The sequence below is a fragment of the Pelmatolapia mariae genome, linkage group LG7, assembly GCF_036321145.2.
Source record: "Pelmatolapia mariae isolate MD_Pm_ZW linkage group LG7, Pm_UMD_F_2, whole genome shotgun sequence".
NCBI classification, from domain to species: Eukaryota; Metazoa; Chordata; class Actinopteri; order Cichliformes; family Cichlidae; genus Pelmatolapia; species Pelmatolapia mariae.
In genome coordinates this window covers 613,815-631,977 of record NC_086233.1, presented here as the reverse complement: position 1 = coordinate 631,977, position 18,163 = coordinate 613,815, and the positions used below count along the sequence as shown (strand labels likewise).

The 18,163-nt window shown below is 47.9% G+C and overlaps 2 protein-coding genes across 2 annotated transcripts; one reads left to right on the top strand and one right to left on the bottom strand.

Moving 5' to 3' along the window:
• Positions 1-218: 218 nt before the first annotated feature.
• Positions 219-7,446, top strand: gpia (glucose-6-phosphate isomerase a). Its single transcript, XM_063477465.1, has 18 exons — positions 219-510; positions 1,383-1,473; positions 1,738-1,806; positions 2,697-2,816; positions 2,893-2,976; positions 3,050-3,196; positions 3,325-3,396; positions 3,529-3,573; positions 3,749-3,802; positions 4,247-4,307; positions 4,532-4,575; positions 4,910-5,062; positions 5,209-5,338; positions 5,903-5,979; positions 6,087-6,215; positions 6,326-6,401; positions 6,552-6,618; positions 7,111-7,446. Exons 1-18 carry the CDS (start codon positions 392-394, stop codon positions 7,232-7,234), a joined length of 1,662 nt encoding a protein of 553 aa, XP_063333535.1. The 5' UTR covers positions 219-391; the 3' UTR covers positions 7,235-7,446.
• A 1,918-nt stretch (positions 7,447-9,364) lies between these two features.
• On the bottom strand, positions 9,365-12,643 carry mphosph6 (M-phase phosphoprotein 6). The gene is made up of 5 exons (XM_063480428.1): positions 12,471-12,643; positions 11,356-11,468; positions 10,430-10,520; positions 9,890-9,990; positions 9,365-9,773 (listed from the first exon to the last, which is right to left on the bottom strand). The coding sequence occupies exons 1-5, from the start codon at positions 12,516-12,518 to the stop codon at positions 9,650-9,652; spliced, it is 477 nt and encodes a 158-aa protein (XP_063336498.1). The 5' UTR covers positions 12,519-12,643; the 3' UTR covers positions 9,365-9,649.
• Between the last annotated feature and the right edge of the window lie 5,520 nt (positions 12,644-18,163).

The window sequence follows — 18,163 nt, the reverse complement described above, 5'->3', positions numbered from 1 at the left end:
AGAACAAGATACAAAGCTTATTTTAATAAACAACAGTGTCATATGCAAAGCTAGGATGGCACTAGGGGTGGCAAGAGAGCATTTTAGGGTGGCACATGCCAGCCCATGCCAACCCCGTAGATCTGCCCTGTCGCAATAGCGACGCAATATCGTCACTAATCGGCTTCCATACTTCAGTCCCGCTGCCTTTGAGGACGTGACGGGTCGGGTCTGTGGGCGGAGCTCGGGCGGTGGGTTCTATGCTGTGATTGGTTGGGAGCGGCTCTTTCCCCGCGGTGCTCCTCCCTGACTCTCCACCACATTCAGTCAGTCCAGCACCGGCCGCGGAGGGTCGAGTCTCACCGGGGAGCGTCTTCAATTTGTCCACATCGAGCACCGAGCAGCCGCCATCATGGCTCTGACCGCCGACGCAAACTTCCAGAAGCTGAAGCAGTGGCACGAGGCGAACGGCGCGAGCCTCAACATGAGGGCCCTGTTCGAGTCCGACCCGGAGCGCTTCGGCCGGTTCAGGTGAGGACAGCCGGAGGACGTATCTCCGGGGTTGGAGGTCCTCAGCGCTCCGCCCGGTTATCGATTCTCCTTCTCGGACTGTGACCGCAGGTGACCGACAAGGTCACCGTTCCGCTCCGCGCGTTTCCGCTGTAAGTCCCCCACCCCCGTACTCCCTTCGTCATCATCGCCCCCCCCCCCCCCCCCCCCTCCCCCCCGCCCCGGTACCGAGCCCGAAACCCGCAGACCAGAGGCCCGACACCCGGTGGCTCCCTCCTCTACCGATACGGGTTACTGTTAGCTGCTTGCTAAAACGAGTGCTTCCATTATCGGACAGTCGGCAGAGATTTCCTGTTTGTGCCGAACCTGCGCGCGTGCTTACTAAGCGTTCACCAACACACCACGAGGCCCTCACAGGTGGGTCTCAGGTGTGGGGTTGACCTCATACTGACGTTTACGTTGCAGACTGTCACGGGAGCGACAGGTGGCCTGTGGCGCCTCTGTCCGATAATGAAAGCAGAAAATCTGAAGGAAGCGGACCCCGGTGGGGGCTCGCCCGATGACAGGGCGGGATGTGGGCGGTAATGAAGCACAGGAGCCGGGGGTGGGAGAACCGGGCACCGGGTCTGCCCGCGGGTACGTGCGCTGTGACGCATCCGCAGACAGACTGAGTCATCGCGTGAAAGAGGCCCACGTGCTGAGGGAGCCTGAGCAGAACCATCACAGGAGGCGGTGTGAGGCGTTTCCTGGACCCTCACACTGTGAGCTGAGGGTGATGCGGCGTTCATCACCCTCAGGCGGTCGGCTCTGTTGTTGTTCAGGTTCTGTGTTTGGCTGCTCTGTGCGTGTCTGTGAAACTGGGTGTAAATAAAGGTTTTTGGCTCTGCTCACAGCACCACCCTGCAGACGGACGATGGCAACATCCTGATCGATTATTCCAAGAACCTGATCAACCAGGACGTCTTGGCCATGCTCCTGGCCCTGGTGAGAACACACTCGGTCTTTGATTTTGAAAGGCAGCTGGAGCTCACCTGTAGCAGCAGGTTCAGCTAAAGGTGAGCAGAGGAGGCGTGCCTTATCTGCTCAGAGCTTCAGTGAAACAGGAAGGTTTCCACACTTTATTTGGAAAGAGAAGCGTTGCGCCACGGCACCAGTGGCGGGCGCCGTGTCAACATGTCACCGCTTCCTGGTGGTGAAACGAGCTTCCTGAAGTCACCTGATTGCTGCCCGTGTGTTTCCTGTGTGCAGGCCAAGTCTCGGGGGCTGGAGGAGGCGCGGGAGAGGATGTTTTCCGGAGAGAAGATCAACTTCACTGAGGTAACGCCTCCTCACACGTCGACGTAGAAACTAAAAGGGGAACGGAGGTCACGTGACCGCTTTCCTCTAGCTTCACTTATCCTGACATCATTAATCCCACGAAGGTGTTTATCAGGTCGATCGAGGAAAGGTTTGTAGAGCGAATAAATGATTCAGCCCTCAGAGGCTCTGAGGTGTGTGTGTGTGTGCACTCGCGTTAAAGTACACCTGTGCAGGCTCGACCTGTACGCATCTAAATTCCAACTGACACTCAAACGCACCACGATGCCTTTATTTTGTTGGTTTCAGAGACGCTCTTCATCCTCCACCTGACACCGCGCAGACTCAGAGCTGCTGACACACACACACACACAGGCTGAAGGTCAATGTATTGCTCAGCAGCGGCTGATTGAGCAGCTCCTGATCAACACGATGGATCACAAATCTTAAATATTTACGTAAACACGTTTGTATCACTTTGTGGTGCTTTCAGGGTGAATTCTGAGTTCAAATCTAAACGTCATCGATCACAGGAAGCTGTTATAATTTTACCTGAAAGGGGCGGGGCTGGCATCATCCAATCAGATTGTTGACAAAGAGGAATACATAGAGTGCTATGAAGACGAACACTGTAAATGGCTCCTGTACCAATAAAGTTCAACCTGTTTGAACGTGCTGATGGATCCTGACCTGATCGGGGGATTCCACAGATCTGATTGATCAGTATGGTGATGTCACACCTGCTGATCTCTAACCTGGGAGCAGGGTAGGGTCACAGCATCTGTTGCCATGGTGATATATCCCAGTGTGAGGTGGCCCTCAGACTCGGAGTTGACTCCGACATCAGCGTGTGTGCGTTTGTGTGAGGGGGTCACTGCTAACCCCGTTGTTGTCACCGCGTGCGCTCACAGGGCCGGGCTGTGCTCCACGTCGCTCTGAGGAACCGCTCCAATACGCCGATGCTCGTCGACAGCAAAGACGTGATGCCCGAGGTCAACAGGGTGCTCGACAAGATGAAGGCGTTCTGCCAGGTGAGTGTGTGTGTATGTGAGCGTGTGTCAAGGCGTGTGACACCTGGAGGTCGTGACCTTTGTCGTGCGTTTACAGAGAGTTCGCAGTGGTGAGTGGAAAGGCTTCAGCGGGAAGAGCATCACTGACGTGGTGAACATCGGCATCGGAGGCTCCGACCTGGTGAGTGACCGCCCAGCTCTCGCACGCACTCGCGTCAGCGGTCATGTGACTCACTGTGTTGTGGTGCGTTCAGGGCCCTCTGATGGTGACGGAGGCTCTGAAGCCATACTCGGCGGGAGGACCGGACGTTTGGTTCGTTTCCAACATCGACGGGACTCACCTGGCCAAGACGCTCGCCAAGCTGAACCCCGAGACCACCCTGTTCATCATTGCCTCCAAGGTCACACACACACACACACTTAACTCCTGGGTCTGAGCGTGCTCAGTCAGTTGCTTTCAGTTTCGAGAGACTCTATTGGTTTGAGTTATTGTTTGCTAACTCTCCGTTCCTCACTCTGACCTTCTCAGACCTTCACCACCCAGGAGACCATCACCAACGCCGAGTCCGCCAAAGACTGGTTCCTGCAGACCGCCGCCGACGTGAGTAGACCCGAGTCTGACGCAGCTGCTCTAAAACACACAGTCACTTTAAAATGGAGGCAGACGGGGTCAGGGGTCGGGTGGTGATCTCTCCATCACGCTCACTAGCTTCTCTCCTCTCATCCTCCACAGAAATCTGCTGTGGCCAAACACTTTGTGGCTCTGTCCACCAACTCAGTGAGTCACACATGCAGACACACACATGCAGACACACACATGCAGACACACACACGCATGCAGGCAGACACACACGCATGCAGACACACATACAGACAGACAGGCGCACGCACGCAGACACACATGCTGCCCTAATCAGATCACCTGCAGCCTCCTCTGTCTCCGCCTCCTTCAGGCTAAGGTGAAGGACTTCGGCATCGACACGGCAAACATGTTCGAGTTCTGGGACGTAAGTGCGCCTGTTACGATGAGGATGATGTCACTATGAATGCATGTGACTCAGATGGTTTTCAGCGGCGGGTTGGTGACGTGTAACCTGGGTAACACGGCTCCTCTGTGACGTTTTTGAGTCGACCCTCGTTATTTATTTAATAATATTAGTTTGTGTCGATTCTGGCTCCTTCACAGTTAAATTCATCGCTTTTCTTTACATTTAAGGAGCTCTGGATTTTTACCGTAGTCGGAGTTCCTTTGTGTTTCTCGTGAGGTCGCTCCTGTCGTGACCTCGGTTAACGCTGCCATCCTTCCACTGAAAACAAACTGACAGGAAGTGTCTGAAAGCGGCTCGGTGCGAGCTCGCTGCTTCCCGTCACTGCTTTTATTTTGACGATCTGCTGCCCTGCCTGTGCTCTGATTGGAGTGACTGTGTGATGTCATGTTTGCTCGTCCTCAGTGGGTCGGAGGTCGCTACTCGCTGTGGTCGGCCATCGGTCTGTCCATCGCTCTGCACGTAGGTACGTCTGTGACTCGGCTGTCGCCGGGGCCGATCATCGATCAAAGTTATCGATCAGTGATGGTGTCATCCTGTCAGAGCAAAGAAGGATTATGCTGGACTGAGAATCAAGCAAAGCTGCTCTGCAACGATCTGAGCTTCAACCTGTTGATATGTGCATGACTGAGTTAATGTCCCTCCTTCTGAGAGCCTGATTAGTAAACTCTGGTTTGTTTTGTGTTTCAGGCTTCGAGAACTTCGAGCAGCTTCTCTCCGGAGCTCACTGGATGGTACGTCGGCGTCTCTTCTGCTTTCTTGCAAGCGAGTTACTTCACGTTCGTCTGCGGGACAAAAACGGATTTCAACACGTGTTATTTGATCGTTGCGTCACTCTGAAATGTTTCCACGCTTCCCGTCAAGTTACTGAACAGGACACTTTCACAACTCAGGCTCGAATGTGATAGGCGAGAGAATGGCGCCCTTTGTTTCTGCACGCGCTCTGTGCACACTACTTGCACACGCTCTGCTGACTGCAGGTGAACATCTCACCTGCAGTCAGCAGAGCGTGTGCAGCCTGACAGCAGGAGCATGAACCTAAACTCTCCTCCTCCCCCCTCCTCCCAGGACAACCATTTCCGCAGTGCCCCCCTGGAGCAGAACGCCCCCGTGCTACTCGCCATGCTCGGCGTCTGGTACATCAACTTCTTCCAGGCAGAGACCCACGCCATGCTTCCCTACGACCAGTACATGCACCGCTTCGCCGCCTACTTCCAGCAGGTCAGTGACGCGGGTCTGCAGGTGTGACGCCTGCGTCACGTAACGCGCAGCAGACCACAGAAACCGTACATTACATCAGACTGCGGCGTGGGGTTTCGTGTTCGTGATGAATGTCGGCGCTGATGACCCGTCTGTTTGGTCTTCAGGGCGACATGGAGTCCAATGGGAAGTACATCACCAAAGATGGCGCCCGCGTCAACTACCACACTGGACCAATCGTGTGGGGCGAGCCGGGGACCAATGGGCAGCACGCCTTCTACCAGCTCATCCACCAAGGTGAAGCTCCACCCTTTAATTATGTAACAGTGACCGCTCGTTAGTGAACATCAGGGCAGCTTATCACACCTGCAGTCCCAGCGCAGGTCACACAACAAACCTTCATGATCCACGCACAGGTGAGTTAAAATGGTCGCAGACGACGTGCCGCGTACCTGCAGCGCCCGAGCCTGAAGCTGAAGCTCCTCCCCCTGTGGAAACACCTGTACAGGTCCTTTTGTAAACATAATCAGATGTCTTTTATTTGATAAGAGACGTGAGAGGGGCACACCTGAGTGTCTTTGATCTGCTGCTTATTGATCTGAGAACGTTGTGGAACCCAGCAGAGCATTGGAGATGCTGTGATTGGATACCACAGGGCTCCTCCCACAGATGATTGATGGTGTAGAATGCTTTCTTTAACTCTCCCACGACAGCACAGCGAGCTGGATTATTCTGGATTACTGAGGCCAGACAGATTTTTCTTCTTTGGTCTGATCTGATTGGAGCTCGCCGCCTCGTGCGTCTGAACAGTTCAGCCTGTGATCAATACCCAGAGTTAACAGACTGCTTGTCCTTCCTCAGGCACTCGTATGATTCCTGCTGACTTCCTCATTCCTGCTCAGTCTCAGCATCCAATCAGAAACAACCTCCACCACAAGGTCTGAACATTTAACGTTACCATAGCCAGGCTGAACTGATTAGCTGGAGGAACCGAGAGCACACCTGGATGATGTAACGCCTCACAGGTGTCGTGTGCTTCATGCAGATCCTGGTGGCAAACTTCCTGGCTCAGACCGAAGCGCTGATGAAGGGAAAGACTCCGGACGAGGCTCGGAAAGAGCTGGAGGCCGCCGGCATGTCGGGAGACGCTCTGGAGAAGCTGCTGCCACACAAGGTAAGAGCGCACACCTGGACACAGCTGTGTGTGACCATCAGAGTAGAAACAGTCAGGTGACTGTATAGCGTGTCGACGTTCCAGCGTTTAAATGACGTTTTTCTCTGCAGGTGTTTCTGGGGAACAAGCCGAGCAACTCGATCGTTTTCAAGAAGCTCACCCCGTTCATACTGGGAGCTCTGGTCGGTGAGTTCTGGCTTTTTAATCAAACATGCTGCTGTGGGCGGAGTCACTGCAGGTGATCTCCGGTTACTGTAAACTTCAGTTGCACCAATAACGTCTCAGGTGTGTCCATTTAAAGAGGAGGAGTCTGACAGAGCTGTGTTGTTCTTTCAGCCATGTACGAGCACAAGATCTTCGTCCAGGGCGTCATGTGGGACATCAACAGCTACGACCAGTGGGGGTGAGTCACACCTGGGCGGGGCTAAACTCGGGTTTAAGGTAGATTAAGCTTCCACGTTTGGGTTTTATTTTACGATTAAACATATTTATTTTTTAGTTTTAATTTTTTTTAACGATCTTGAACGGTCACTTTGCTGCCACTAATAGACCTCCATACATTCCCTTTTTTAAAGAAATGAAAGTTGTTGGGTTTTTTGTATTTAATTTAAAACAATGAATTTTCACTGTATTTATTTTATATCACGTCTTAAAACATGTATTCAGAACTGCTTACCCTTCGTGACGCCGTCTTCTTCTAGTTTTACATGTTTTCATTTTGTTTTGTCAGGTAACCTTGAGGGTCTTTAAAGGCGCCTTTTATTATTATATATATTCAAACTTGCCCCATTGGCACCAGCAGTCTTCCGTACGTTTCCCTTACAAAATAAATGTTGTTGACCAACCAGCGTTGCTGTGTAAAGTTGCGTTGCTGACCCGCCTCTTTCCGCCGCAGGGTGGAGCTCGGGAAGCAGCTCGCCAAGAAGATCGAGCCGGAGCTGAAGGACGACTCGGAGGTGACCTCCCACGACTCGTCCACCAACGGCCTCATCAACTTCCTGAAGAAGAACTTCGCCTGAACGTCGAGCCCACGTTAGCCGACCTCATCCTCATCCTCCACCCTGATTGGCTGAATGATGTTTGTCTTGTCGTACACTGTGAGCACTTCCTGTCTGTGATCTGTGTGCTAAGAGTCTTCACGTATAGACGAGTCCTGAAAACGTACACGTCTGTGTAGGTGACCATGCCCAGTCAACTGTGACTTTCAAAATAAAACCCTGTTTGTCACCAACGCTGTGTTTGGTTTCATTGTGAGGTTGCAGGAAATGCTTCTGTCCAATCAGTGAGCTTGTTTAAAGGAGAAGTCGGCTTCAGCAGTCAGTTAATTACTGATCAGGTGTGTTTATGTTGGACTGGCGTGTTTCCTGCCTCGCTAGACGACGAGTGGGGGGGGGGGGGGTGCTGAGCTGAAGCCTCGCGCTGATGTTTGGGACGGGACGAGGGAAGTGCTGGTGACGCTGCACAACAAGGCCGTGCTGGTGACACATGAGCAACAGGTAACACACACCTGTAATGCTCACCGGTGCTGATTTTACACGCCTGCTCTGAACTTATCAGCCAATCAGAGGTCAGCAGTACCTATGCAAGTCATGGATTTCCGGTAAATCTCACATCAAAGCAAATGTAAACTCTTCTGTGACAGAGCGTGGCGACTCACAGCCAAACGACAGTTTTAAACCTTTTCTGGTGGAAAAAAAGCATCTGAACCCAGTTCAAACAGGTGAGTTATGACACATCGTGCCTCCGTACAGGCGTTCAGTTCTTGCATCAGCCGGTGAACGTGTTTATTTTAACATGAGATGACTCACTGCAGAGCCTCTAGTGGACATCAGGGGAACTGCAGGTGTGGAAGCAATGAAGGGTGCTGAGTCTGACTTCCTGAAGTTGAACACAGTTGTTATTAAGACGTTTAAGATAAAGTAGGATGATTTTGGTCTGGATCAAGCAAAGCTGCTCTTATTTTAAAGCCTTATTATTAAATTAACTCTTTAATGCCTGCTAGGAGGAATTTAACGTTTGTGTGGAGCAAACATTGATTAAAAACTAAAACAGCCGCATGCCTGCTCTGACCTCCGTGCACGAACGCATCGTTTGTGCTTCAGCGAGCATCAGCCCGCTCAGACTGGACGAGCAGGAAGCGAGGATCAGACACAGTTTATCCTCAAGGGGTTTTTTTGCACTAATAAAGTGGAGTAAAGTATTTTGTCTTGTGTCAATTATATCGTCAGTTATATCGTTATCGCAAATTTTCAAATGTATATCGTGATAAATATTTTTGGTCATATTGCCCTGCTCTAATTACCAGGCCTCTGGAGAACTTCAACACATGCTGAGGAGGCCGTTTAGCCATTTAAATCAGCTGTGCTGGATCAAGGACATGTCTAAGACCTGCAGGACGCCGGCCCTCGAGTTCCCACCCCGCAACAGACTGTAGTTAAAAGAGGACAGGACGCTGCACAGTGGGAACATGGAGCTGTCGTGTTGCTGCCATCAGATTACAAACAGGCTCGTATTCTTATTAAAGATGTTTGTTTAAGTGGAAATATCTGAATTACACATCATCCTGAGTTTTTTGAGCAGGGTTGAATTTATTCTGAAGTTTTACTGAAAGTTAAAACATCAGTAACTCAGAAAGGTACAATTTTACTTTTATTTTGAAATTTTAATTTATCCAAACTTCATGTGTGACTCTACTGTAAAATTATTTTCAGTTTGAAGTTTTCTAATTATTTCCATATATTTACGTTTATATTCGTTAACACTTTACGTTTCTAAACCGTCATCTCTAACTGGTTTCCTCTCAGTCACCTTTGGGAACAAGGAGGCCGCCACTCGCTGCGGAGACTAGCTTCTTGCCACCTTCTCCTCCGTGGCTCGGGCAGATTACGGGGGTGTCTACGCGGTGTTCTGGCCCGCATGTCACGGCAGTCAGCCGTGGATCCGTCTCCCGTGGCGAACGCCGTATGTCACGCTCTGCTGGCAACCCGGCCCAGACCGTTGTACACCTCCGGACAGACGGGCTGGTTCCTCCCGTTCATCGACCGCCGCCATGTTCGACCCGTTTTTAAACACACCGACTGTCAGCCGGCGGGACTTCAACACTCGAGCTTAAACGAGACACTCTGAAATAAACACACGCTGACCTCTGCGAGCCTCCATCTTTTATTTACAGTCTGTGTTTTACATCTTCAGAGGTCTGAACTAACCTTCACCTCCTCATGACGAGCAAACAAGTGGAGGAGGCGTGGCTTTAAACACACCTCAGGTGAGTCACATACAGAATTAAAAAACAAACAGGGAATAAACATGCAGCTCTCAGGAGCTCTGAGGCTGCTCGTGTCCTCCTCGTGTCATAAAAGCAGGATGTATAACATCCAGACAGCTGCTGCTCCACGGCAGCCTCATGTCTAAAAACATCTGGAGCGCGAGCGTCTTCAGTCCTGAGGCTTCACGAATGCTCTCTTCACCTCCTTCTGGTTCTCCTCGTCCGCCTCCTGCGCCACTCGCTCTCGCTTCGTTGCAAACTTCTTCTTCATGCTTCCGACTAAGCTCTCGTACCTGCCGAGAAAAACAGCAGATGAGAGCCTCGCCTCACACACTGTGTGTGTGTGTGTGAGAAATGAGCTACAGCAGAAAAACGCAGCGCTTCAGCATCAGAGGGAAACAGTTCGTACCTCAGAGCCATTTCTTCATCTGTGACGTCTGTTTGCATTTGGCTCAGGTCCTCCTCTTCCTCCTCCTCTTCCTCGCTGGGGTTCATCAGAGCCATCAGCTTCTGCAGGGACACACAGGATGGTTCCAGTTTAAATGCTGCAGAGCAAACACTCAGAGAGACTCGTTGTTCTGGGGTCAGGAGTCAGGGGGTAGGACAGAGGACCCAGGGTGAGGAGTCAGGGGGTAGGACACACCTGAAGCCTCCAGGTGACAGAGGCAGGGTCGTACTGGGATGCTTCTGCTGCAGTTGTACAGCTGAGATCTTACAGCATTGCTCAAAATTTAAACATGAATAAAACAGCTGGTCGTTTCCATGGTAACCTTCAGTCAGACACAGTCCCTGCTGGTTTAAATGGAGGCTGATTATTGTTAAAAACACGAAGAACAAACTGATGTTTCTCAGCTCTGTGTCCTCCCAAACACAGCAGTCAGGTAATCTGACACTCCGCGAGGTCAGGGGTCAAAATAAAAACAGGAAGTGGGCGTGAAATGAGACACACCTCGACTTCAGGATTGAAGCCTCTGAAGGAGAGTCGGCCATACTTCAGATCCTCGCAGGGAACGAAACTCCTCTCCTCGATGATCAGGTTCCTGCAGGAGCAGAGACGCCACAGTATTAGGAACACCTCCAGAATAACATCATCCGCCTCCATGATCACATGACCTCTGACCCCTAAGTACTTAAATCACACTTCACTGTGTGTTCAGACTTCAAACCAGAGTCCATTCAGAAAACTGCACATTAAGCAGCTGCATGAAGAAAGTCCTTTAACGACGGTGCGAGGCTGTTATACTCCTAGAGTATTTAAAAGTAGAATGGGAGGCAGAGCCTTCAGTTTTCAGGCCCCTCTTCTGTGGAACCAGCTTCCAGTTTGGATTCAGGAGACAGACACTATCTCTACTTTTAAGATTAGGCTTCAAACTTTCCTTTTTGCTAAAGCATATAGTTAGGGCTGGACCAGGTGACCCTGAATCCTCCCTTAGTTATGCTGCAATAGACGTAGGCTGCCGGGGATTCCCATGATGCACTGGGTTTTTCCTTTCCAGTCACCTTTCTCACTCACTATGTGTTAATAGACCTCTCTGCATTGAATCATATCTGTTATTAATCTCTGTCTCTCTTCCACAGCATGTCTTTATCCTGTTTTCCTTCTCTCACCCCAACCAATCACAGCAGATGGCCCCGCCCCTCCCTGAGCCTGGTTCTGCCGGAGGTTTCTTCCTGTTAAAAGGGAGTTTTTCCTTCCCACTGTCGCCAAAGTGCTTGCTCATAGGCTCGTATGTATTATTGTAGGATCTACTGTACAATATAAAGCACCTTGAGTCGACTGTTGTTGTAATTTGGCGCTATATAAATAAAATTGAATTGAATTATACATTTTGCTTGAACTAAAGTGGGCGGAGCCTGAATGACGCTCATACGTACTCTTTAGCCTTGAGCTCGGGTAGGTCCAGGTACCAGTGCTCATCACTGATGATCCTCCGCTCGTCCTCCTCCAGCTGCTTCTTCGTCTCTGCATCCAGACGTCTCTGCATGAACTGTGGACACAGACACACACACACACACACACACGTCACTTTCAGCTGACGTGTCTGAGAGGCTTTAACCACACCTGCACTCATGAATGATGATTTTACTGCACTCAGCTGTGATTGGCTGAGGTCTCCTGCAGAGAACCACAGCAGTTTCTCTCAGTGTGAAATCTTCCACATCTGCCGACCAGATTTTTAAAGTAAAGGTGAAAATCAGCTGAGAGGGCTTCAGTCTCATTGGTCAAGGCATCAGGCCGCAGAAACATCTCCTCCACGTTGGTTCAGCCTCCCCAGGAAACAAACCAGCACTCTGCAGGTTATAACCGCCCCCTGGACGTCATATCCGGTTCTGATACAGTTTTTAAAGCATGAATTTCAGCCGTCGTTCCCATTATTAGTGACAGCCATTCCCCAACTCTCTGTGAATGGTACTCATGGCCATTGATCAGTGGTTGTTGATCAGTGGTTGTTGATCAATGGTCATGAGAATTTGCATAATTAAGATTAAGGAACTGAGCTCCCAGCCCATTGTTCCTTCAGTGGGCTGGTTTCAGTCATTATGCAAATGTACTGTTATGTTTCTCCGTTACGTTTCTCCCACAAAACGCTACGTCCAGAAAAACAGAATCAACTTTTGGAGATTATTAGTGACGTAACACAAATACCCGAGCATCCACACCGGTTCAGATTCGCATCACGTGACAGATCATTTTAAAGTCAGAGTTTATCTTTAGTGTCTCAGACTGGCACACATTATTTATAATAAATTACATTTACAGCCTGTTATTAACTCTGCTGCACACCGATTTACTCTCCGGGTCACACTCGACATCAGGTAATAAAATTCAGCTTCTGTGTGAGATTTAAAACTTCATGTGAAGCAGAAAACCTTAAATCATCAGATTTCTGAGTGGAGTTATGCGCCGGCGCATTACAAAGCTAACGTTCTGCTAGCTATCGGCTGCTAGCTGCTCTCGCGTGTCCGTTAGCACGCGCAGCTTCACTCACCTTCATCCGCAGCAGGTTTTTGGACAGCTTCACCGACTCACTCGCCATCTTTAACCCAAGAGAATGCGGCAAACCAAACCGGAGGACCCTCGGTGCTGCACACCGAGCTAACGCCACGCTAAACAGAGGCAGAAAGAACCGAGCGCCGAGCTGCTTCTCCAGCCCTGCTAATCGAGCGCTGATGTGCAGCCCAGGGGCGGATCTAGAGAAATTTTCTTAGGGTGGCATGGAAATCAAATGGGGTGGCAAAATCAAAGCCATTTCTTTATACATATGCAGGTGTTACATTCTGTAATATGCATTATAAATGGTTAAAATACATCAAATGCAGTATAAGTAAACGCATGTTTTATATAAACATTTTTCTTATTTTCTCAAACCACATAATTAAACATCTCAGTTACATAAAACAACTCCAGTTTGGAATTTATGTACTGTATCCACCATATAATAAATAAGCATGTAGCCCAATAACTATAACACCCAGAAAGCTACACAACATGAGGAGCACAAAGTCAAAGTAAACTGTATTGTTATCTCTGCTATACACAGTACAGTATATAGGGTTAGGGGTTAGGTAGTGAGTTCAAGAGTCCAATGCCTTGTGAGAAACAGCTGTCATGCAGTCTGGAGGATCAGGCCCGATGCTGTGATAGCGTCTGCCGGATGGAAGGAGAGAAAAGAGTCCATGTGAGGGGTGTGAGGGGTCAGGCACGATGCAAGAGGCCTTACTGATGCAACACGTGTACTATAGCAGAGGGAGAGATGTTCCGATGGTCTTGGCAGCTGTTTTAACTACAACTGTAATTTAAGTTTCTGAGTTTCTGACAATGACAATAAAGACATTCTATTCTATTCACACTGCTTTTATTAGAAGTAATCAAACTGTTACATGTTACTACACACTGACTACACCACACAATACTACACACTAACTACACACTCCAAGAACACTAAATGTCACAAATCTCTCACATGTCAGAACTTCCTATTGATGTCGTCTTGCCGTCGTCACATCCAAAGCTTGCCTCTCTCCCCAAACAACCAAATGCCATATAATTTTTTGATTGGTCGACATGGTACATTGTTCCACTATTCATTGTTAATTGTAGCAAGGCTCAAAGTCTAAATAAAGAACATTATCATATGCAAAACTACGGTGGCAAGAGATTGTTTTAGGGTGGCACCCCAGTAGATCCGCCCCTGCTGCAGCACCAAGTTTATCAATAATGATCAATAATACTTTAAGGAGTCTGTATCTGTATGCTCATTTATATCCTATCTATCAATCCCTAAATGTGATCAGCTCCTGATCCTTGGACTCACCTCTCAGGAATCTAAAGCCCCTTTTCCATTAGTACCTACTTGGATTGACTCGGCACGGATCGACACGGATCGACTGGTTTTCCATTACAATCAAGTACCTCCTAATGTTCATGGTCATTGTCATACGTTTTTATGTTCCCCTAAAAAGGTCCAGGGGATGAGGGGAAGTAACAAAATGTGTCCGGGTCAAAAAAAGGAGACAGAGAGACAAAATGGTTAAATTAAAGAATTTTATTACTGCTTCTATTAACAACTGAACTAAAAGAGACGGACAAGCCGCTATCACCATTTACAGAAACAAAACAAAACTCAAGCGTTAATCAGTAAACTGAAAAGTACGTCAAAAAAGGCTTAGTAACCAAACACACTCCTCTCCATCGAGCAGGGGCAAACAATCATAAAACATAACATAATTAGTGACACCAATGGTAAAACAAAAGTGGACATCGAGGCAGCGGTATACCTGCTGCTCGGTCCGACTCGGGGACAACGGCGTTGTTTTTTGTTTTGGACATATATGAATCTAGAGATCTGAACCAATCTTGTGGCGGTTTAGTTGGGATCATTGAGAATAAATAATTTATTTTTGGTAAGACCATCATTTTTATAGCGGCAACCCTTCCCATGAGTGATATGGGTAGACATTTCCACCTAGCCAGATCACCTTCTACTTTCTTTAAAAGTGGGATATGGTTTAATTTAGTTAGATCTGCAAGCTTGGGAGAAACATTAATACCTAAATATTTTATATTTCCTGATTGCAGTGGTGTAGAAGAAGAATTATGGAAGGAGCAATTAATCGGAAGGACTGTAGATTTTGACCAGTTAATTGAATAATCTGATATTACTGCAAAAGAGTTTATCAATGCAATCACCCCAGAGAGATTGGTTTGTGAGTTCTGGAGAAAAAGTAACACATCATCCGCATAAAGGCTGATTTTATGTTCCACGTTCTTGCATTTTATGCCCTTAATTACTGAATTCTGTCTAAGAAGGCTAACCTGCCACTTTTATAGACGTTTCTCCCTGAAAACATCCAGATTACCTGGATGACTGAGCATGCATCACCACAGAGCAACAACAGTTAATTACTTTTCATAACTCTGCAAACCTCTGATGTCAGGGTGTGTGTGTGTGTATGTGTTGCTGATGATGTGGAGACCCCCTTCTCGGGGGTGTGACGTACAGAGTATGGAGCTTGGTTGAAAGTGACCTATTGTGAGAGCAGCTTTGCATGATTTACAGCTCAGAATAATCCTTCTTTATCTGAAACTGGCCCTGGGAACTTCTTTTCAATGTAGAATAAAGAAAATTTGTGTTGTATTTGTTGTAACTTCTGCTGCCCTCTTGGAAAACAGACACCTGAAATCCAAACACCATTTCATGCTACATTATCCTGGAGCCATCAGAAAATTGGGCCCGTAGTTCATTTCTGGTCCGTGCGCTTTGAGGCAAACTTGGATTTTTCTAACGAGTTATTCGTGCGAATTGCAGCTTTTGGAATATTTGTAAATCCCAGGCCTACAGACACCGAATAATGATGTGCTACACTCTTTTTTCTGACCTTGACGTTGGGCCACGAAGCACCAGACTGCTCGGTGCGCACATGATTTTGAAAAAGTCACAAGTGGATTTGAGGGAAGTTCTGTTTTCACATAAGTGTTTCTGCCATCCTGGATTAAGTACAAAGGTACAAACTACAGACCGGGAATGACACTATTGTCACTCTGAAGATGGGAACCTGTGCTGAATCGTTAACAGCACTGTGACAGTACAGTCCTTTGAAAGGTCTTTGCCTTCACTGTGTCCCCCCCCCCCCCCCCCCACCCCCCCTCCATCCTGTGAAAGGAGAATAGCAACGAGTTTTGCGTTTCTTTGACTGTTTTAAACATTAGAAATGATTTTGTGTAAATGGTTTACAAAAGCCTTTCGTGTTTGTCTCGACCTTTGACCAATAGCTACTTTTTTCAAATTCAACACTAGAATTCTAAATATTTTTTTTTTATTATTTTGGAGTTTCAGTCACAGGTCACAATTTGCAGTTTCCTCTGTTCCATTTACATTACAATGGTAAGTAACTGTGTTTAATGAGATTTTAAGCAAATGATTCTTTATCAGTTTTGATCTAATGTTACATCATTTCCACCATTTTACACATTCAAACTTTGTATTTAGTCTTTTTTTATTGCTCAGGGGATAAAGTGATTATTTGTATTTTAGAGGATTTGGATCTTACACCACCTACTGAACTGCAAACCAGAGTTTCTTCAGACAAAGGAGCAACATTTGTAAGTTCAGCTGTGCCATCACGCTTTTTTATCCATGTACATTCATTGGAATGAAAATTTAAAATGAGAAATGTTATCTTTTGAGCATATTAAAACGATTCCTTTCCTTAAGTGTTGTGTGGCAGGCAGGATGTAGGACTCGGAGACAGGAGGATTAACTACAAGCAGCAGCTTTACTGCTGCAGAAGGTTTGAATATGAAATACAAGAAAACTAAACTAGAAACTCCAAACTCAAGTTCAAAGTAGAAAACACAAACGGGACGGAGAACCAGAGAAGTAAGCACAGAGAGACACACGGGCAGCACAACGAGAGGATGGGGACAGGTGGTAACACAGCACGAGACCTGACTGCACACAGGACAGAGACTATCAAAATAAAACAGGAAACACACGACAGTCACAGAGGCACGGGCATGACACTGAACAAAGGGAACACGGAGCACAGGGACGGCGTGACAAAATGCCACGGGACACAGGAACTATAAGTATCCACACTTCAATGGATCCACACACCACACAACAGCAATTAAAAATCCTGAATACTGCTCAGTTTCTCAGTCAGTGCACTGAAGAGCACTGATTATTAAAAACATACGGTGTGTAGCACATCTTTTTATTTAGACACATAAATAATGACAACTGCTGCAAATGTACTGAGAAGTTGTCAAAAATGTTTGTGTAACTTCATTCAGATTAAAGTGTGTAACCTTGGCTTGGATCTCCTAACAAGCGAACACTGGCCTTCTTCATGTCGAGCGTGCTGTTGGATCTCATGGCTCCAGCTTTAAAGAACACTTGACAACTGCAAACTTTTTTAACATCATATTTGTTTCCTTGTTTTTCAGGATGTGTGGTTCAGCCCTGGCAGAAAACTCAGGCCAGCAGCAGGATTTCTGGAGGAGTGTCTACGCAGTGTCAGGTGAAGGCTTCGTTCTGGCAGGAAGAAGAACTCAGCAGCACAGGAACGCCAAGAAAACAGCCTAATTTTGCCTGGTACTAGAAAATATACTTGCTTCTGAAACCCCTTGATTTTTGCAGCGATCTAAGCTTTTATCATTTGAGTGCTTGGCCTTCTATCTTTGGTTTGAATTTATTTACTTCTGCTTCCCACAGAACCAGAACAGAAAAACTTCTGGCTCAGGTTTCCCAACACATGCTGCAAACTGCCCTCCACAGGGCAACGTGGACCCAGTCAAATGGGACGGTCCCACTTCAGCAAATTTTCACCCCGGGCATGCTGAGGTCACATCTCATGGACTAAGGACCTGTTCAACACTCAGAAGTAATACAATGTGTAAATGTACAGTGTACAATTACAATACAAATCTTTTTACTCTAAATATTTTTATTCAGCGATTGTGGATACAGCTTACAAAAAAGGAAAAAAACAACAGAAGGGAAACATAAAAACTGGTCACACTGAATACAAACCAGTCTCTGAAAGTGCTGCTGAATCTACTTAACCAGGATCGGAGACATGGTTGGGGTGCCACAAATGAGGTCCTTGTTTTTATTTTCTGGCTGGAAAGTGGAGCATCCTACAGAGTCGTCTCCAGGGTGTTTGCAATACCCCGTTCCACTGTTCACCGCATCGTCCACAGGGTCACAGAGGAGGTGGTGGCCATTTGCCATCAGGTCATCCACCTCCCTCAGACCCCTGAAGATCTAGACGTTGTTTCATGGGTTTGCACAGCTGGCAAGACACAGAGCCTTTTTGAAAGCTGCTGGTGCAACTGACGGCTGCCATGTCTGCATCAAGCCTCGCAGTGGCCCTGACGGTCTGTGCTACAGGAACAGGAAACTGTTCCCCTCCATAACCCTGCATGACTCCAGGGTGCTACGCAACAGCCCACTGTACCGACAGGCCATTTACCCCCCTCCAGGGCATTTCATCCTAGCAGATGGAGGGTACCCCTGTCTCCAACATCCACACCACCTCATCTCTCCCTACAAGAGGCGAGTCCACTGTGTGGGAGCCCACACTTCGACCCTCATCATTCCAAAAGCACGCTCTATTATAGAGCGTGCTTTTGGAATGATGAAGACGAGGTTCTGGGCCATCTTCCTCAAAGTGCTGG

What these genes read in the sequence shown, in the direction of transcription:
- gpia (XM_063477465.1), top strand. Translation starts at nt 392, where the DNA reads ATGGCTCTGACCGCCGACGCAAACTTCCAGAAGCTGAAGCAGTGGCAC. An exon ending in GCATCGGAGGCTCCGACCTG is followed by an intron (nt 2,977 to 3,049) that starts GTGAGTGACCGC and finishes TGGTGCGTTCAG; the next exon opens with GGCCCTCTGATGGTGACGGA. An exon ending in AGAAGCTGCTGCCACACAAG is followed by an intron (nt 6,216 to 6,325) that starts GTAAGAGCGCAC and finishes TTTTCTCTGCAG; the next exon opens with GTGTTTCTGGGGAACAAGCC.
- mphosph6 (XM_063480428.1), bottom strand. Translation starts at nt 12,518, where the DNA reads ATGGCGAGTGAGTCGGTGAAGCTGTCCAAAAACCTGCTGCGGATGAAG. An exon ending in AAAACCTGCTGCGGATGAAG is followed by an intron (nt 11,469 to 12,470) that starts GTGAGTGAAGCT and finishes CTGTGTCCACAG; the next exon opens with TTCATGCAGAGACGTCTGGA. An exon ending in CCCGAGCTCAAGGCTAAAGA is followed by an intron (nt 10,521 to 11,355) that starts GTACGTATGAGC and finishes CTGCTCCTGCAG; the next exon opens with GAACCTGATCATCGAGGAGA.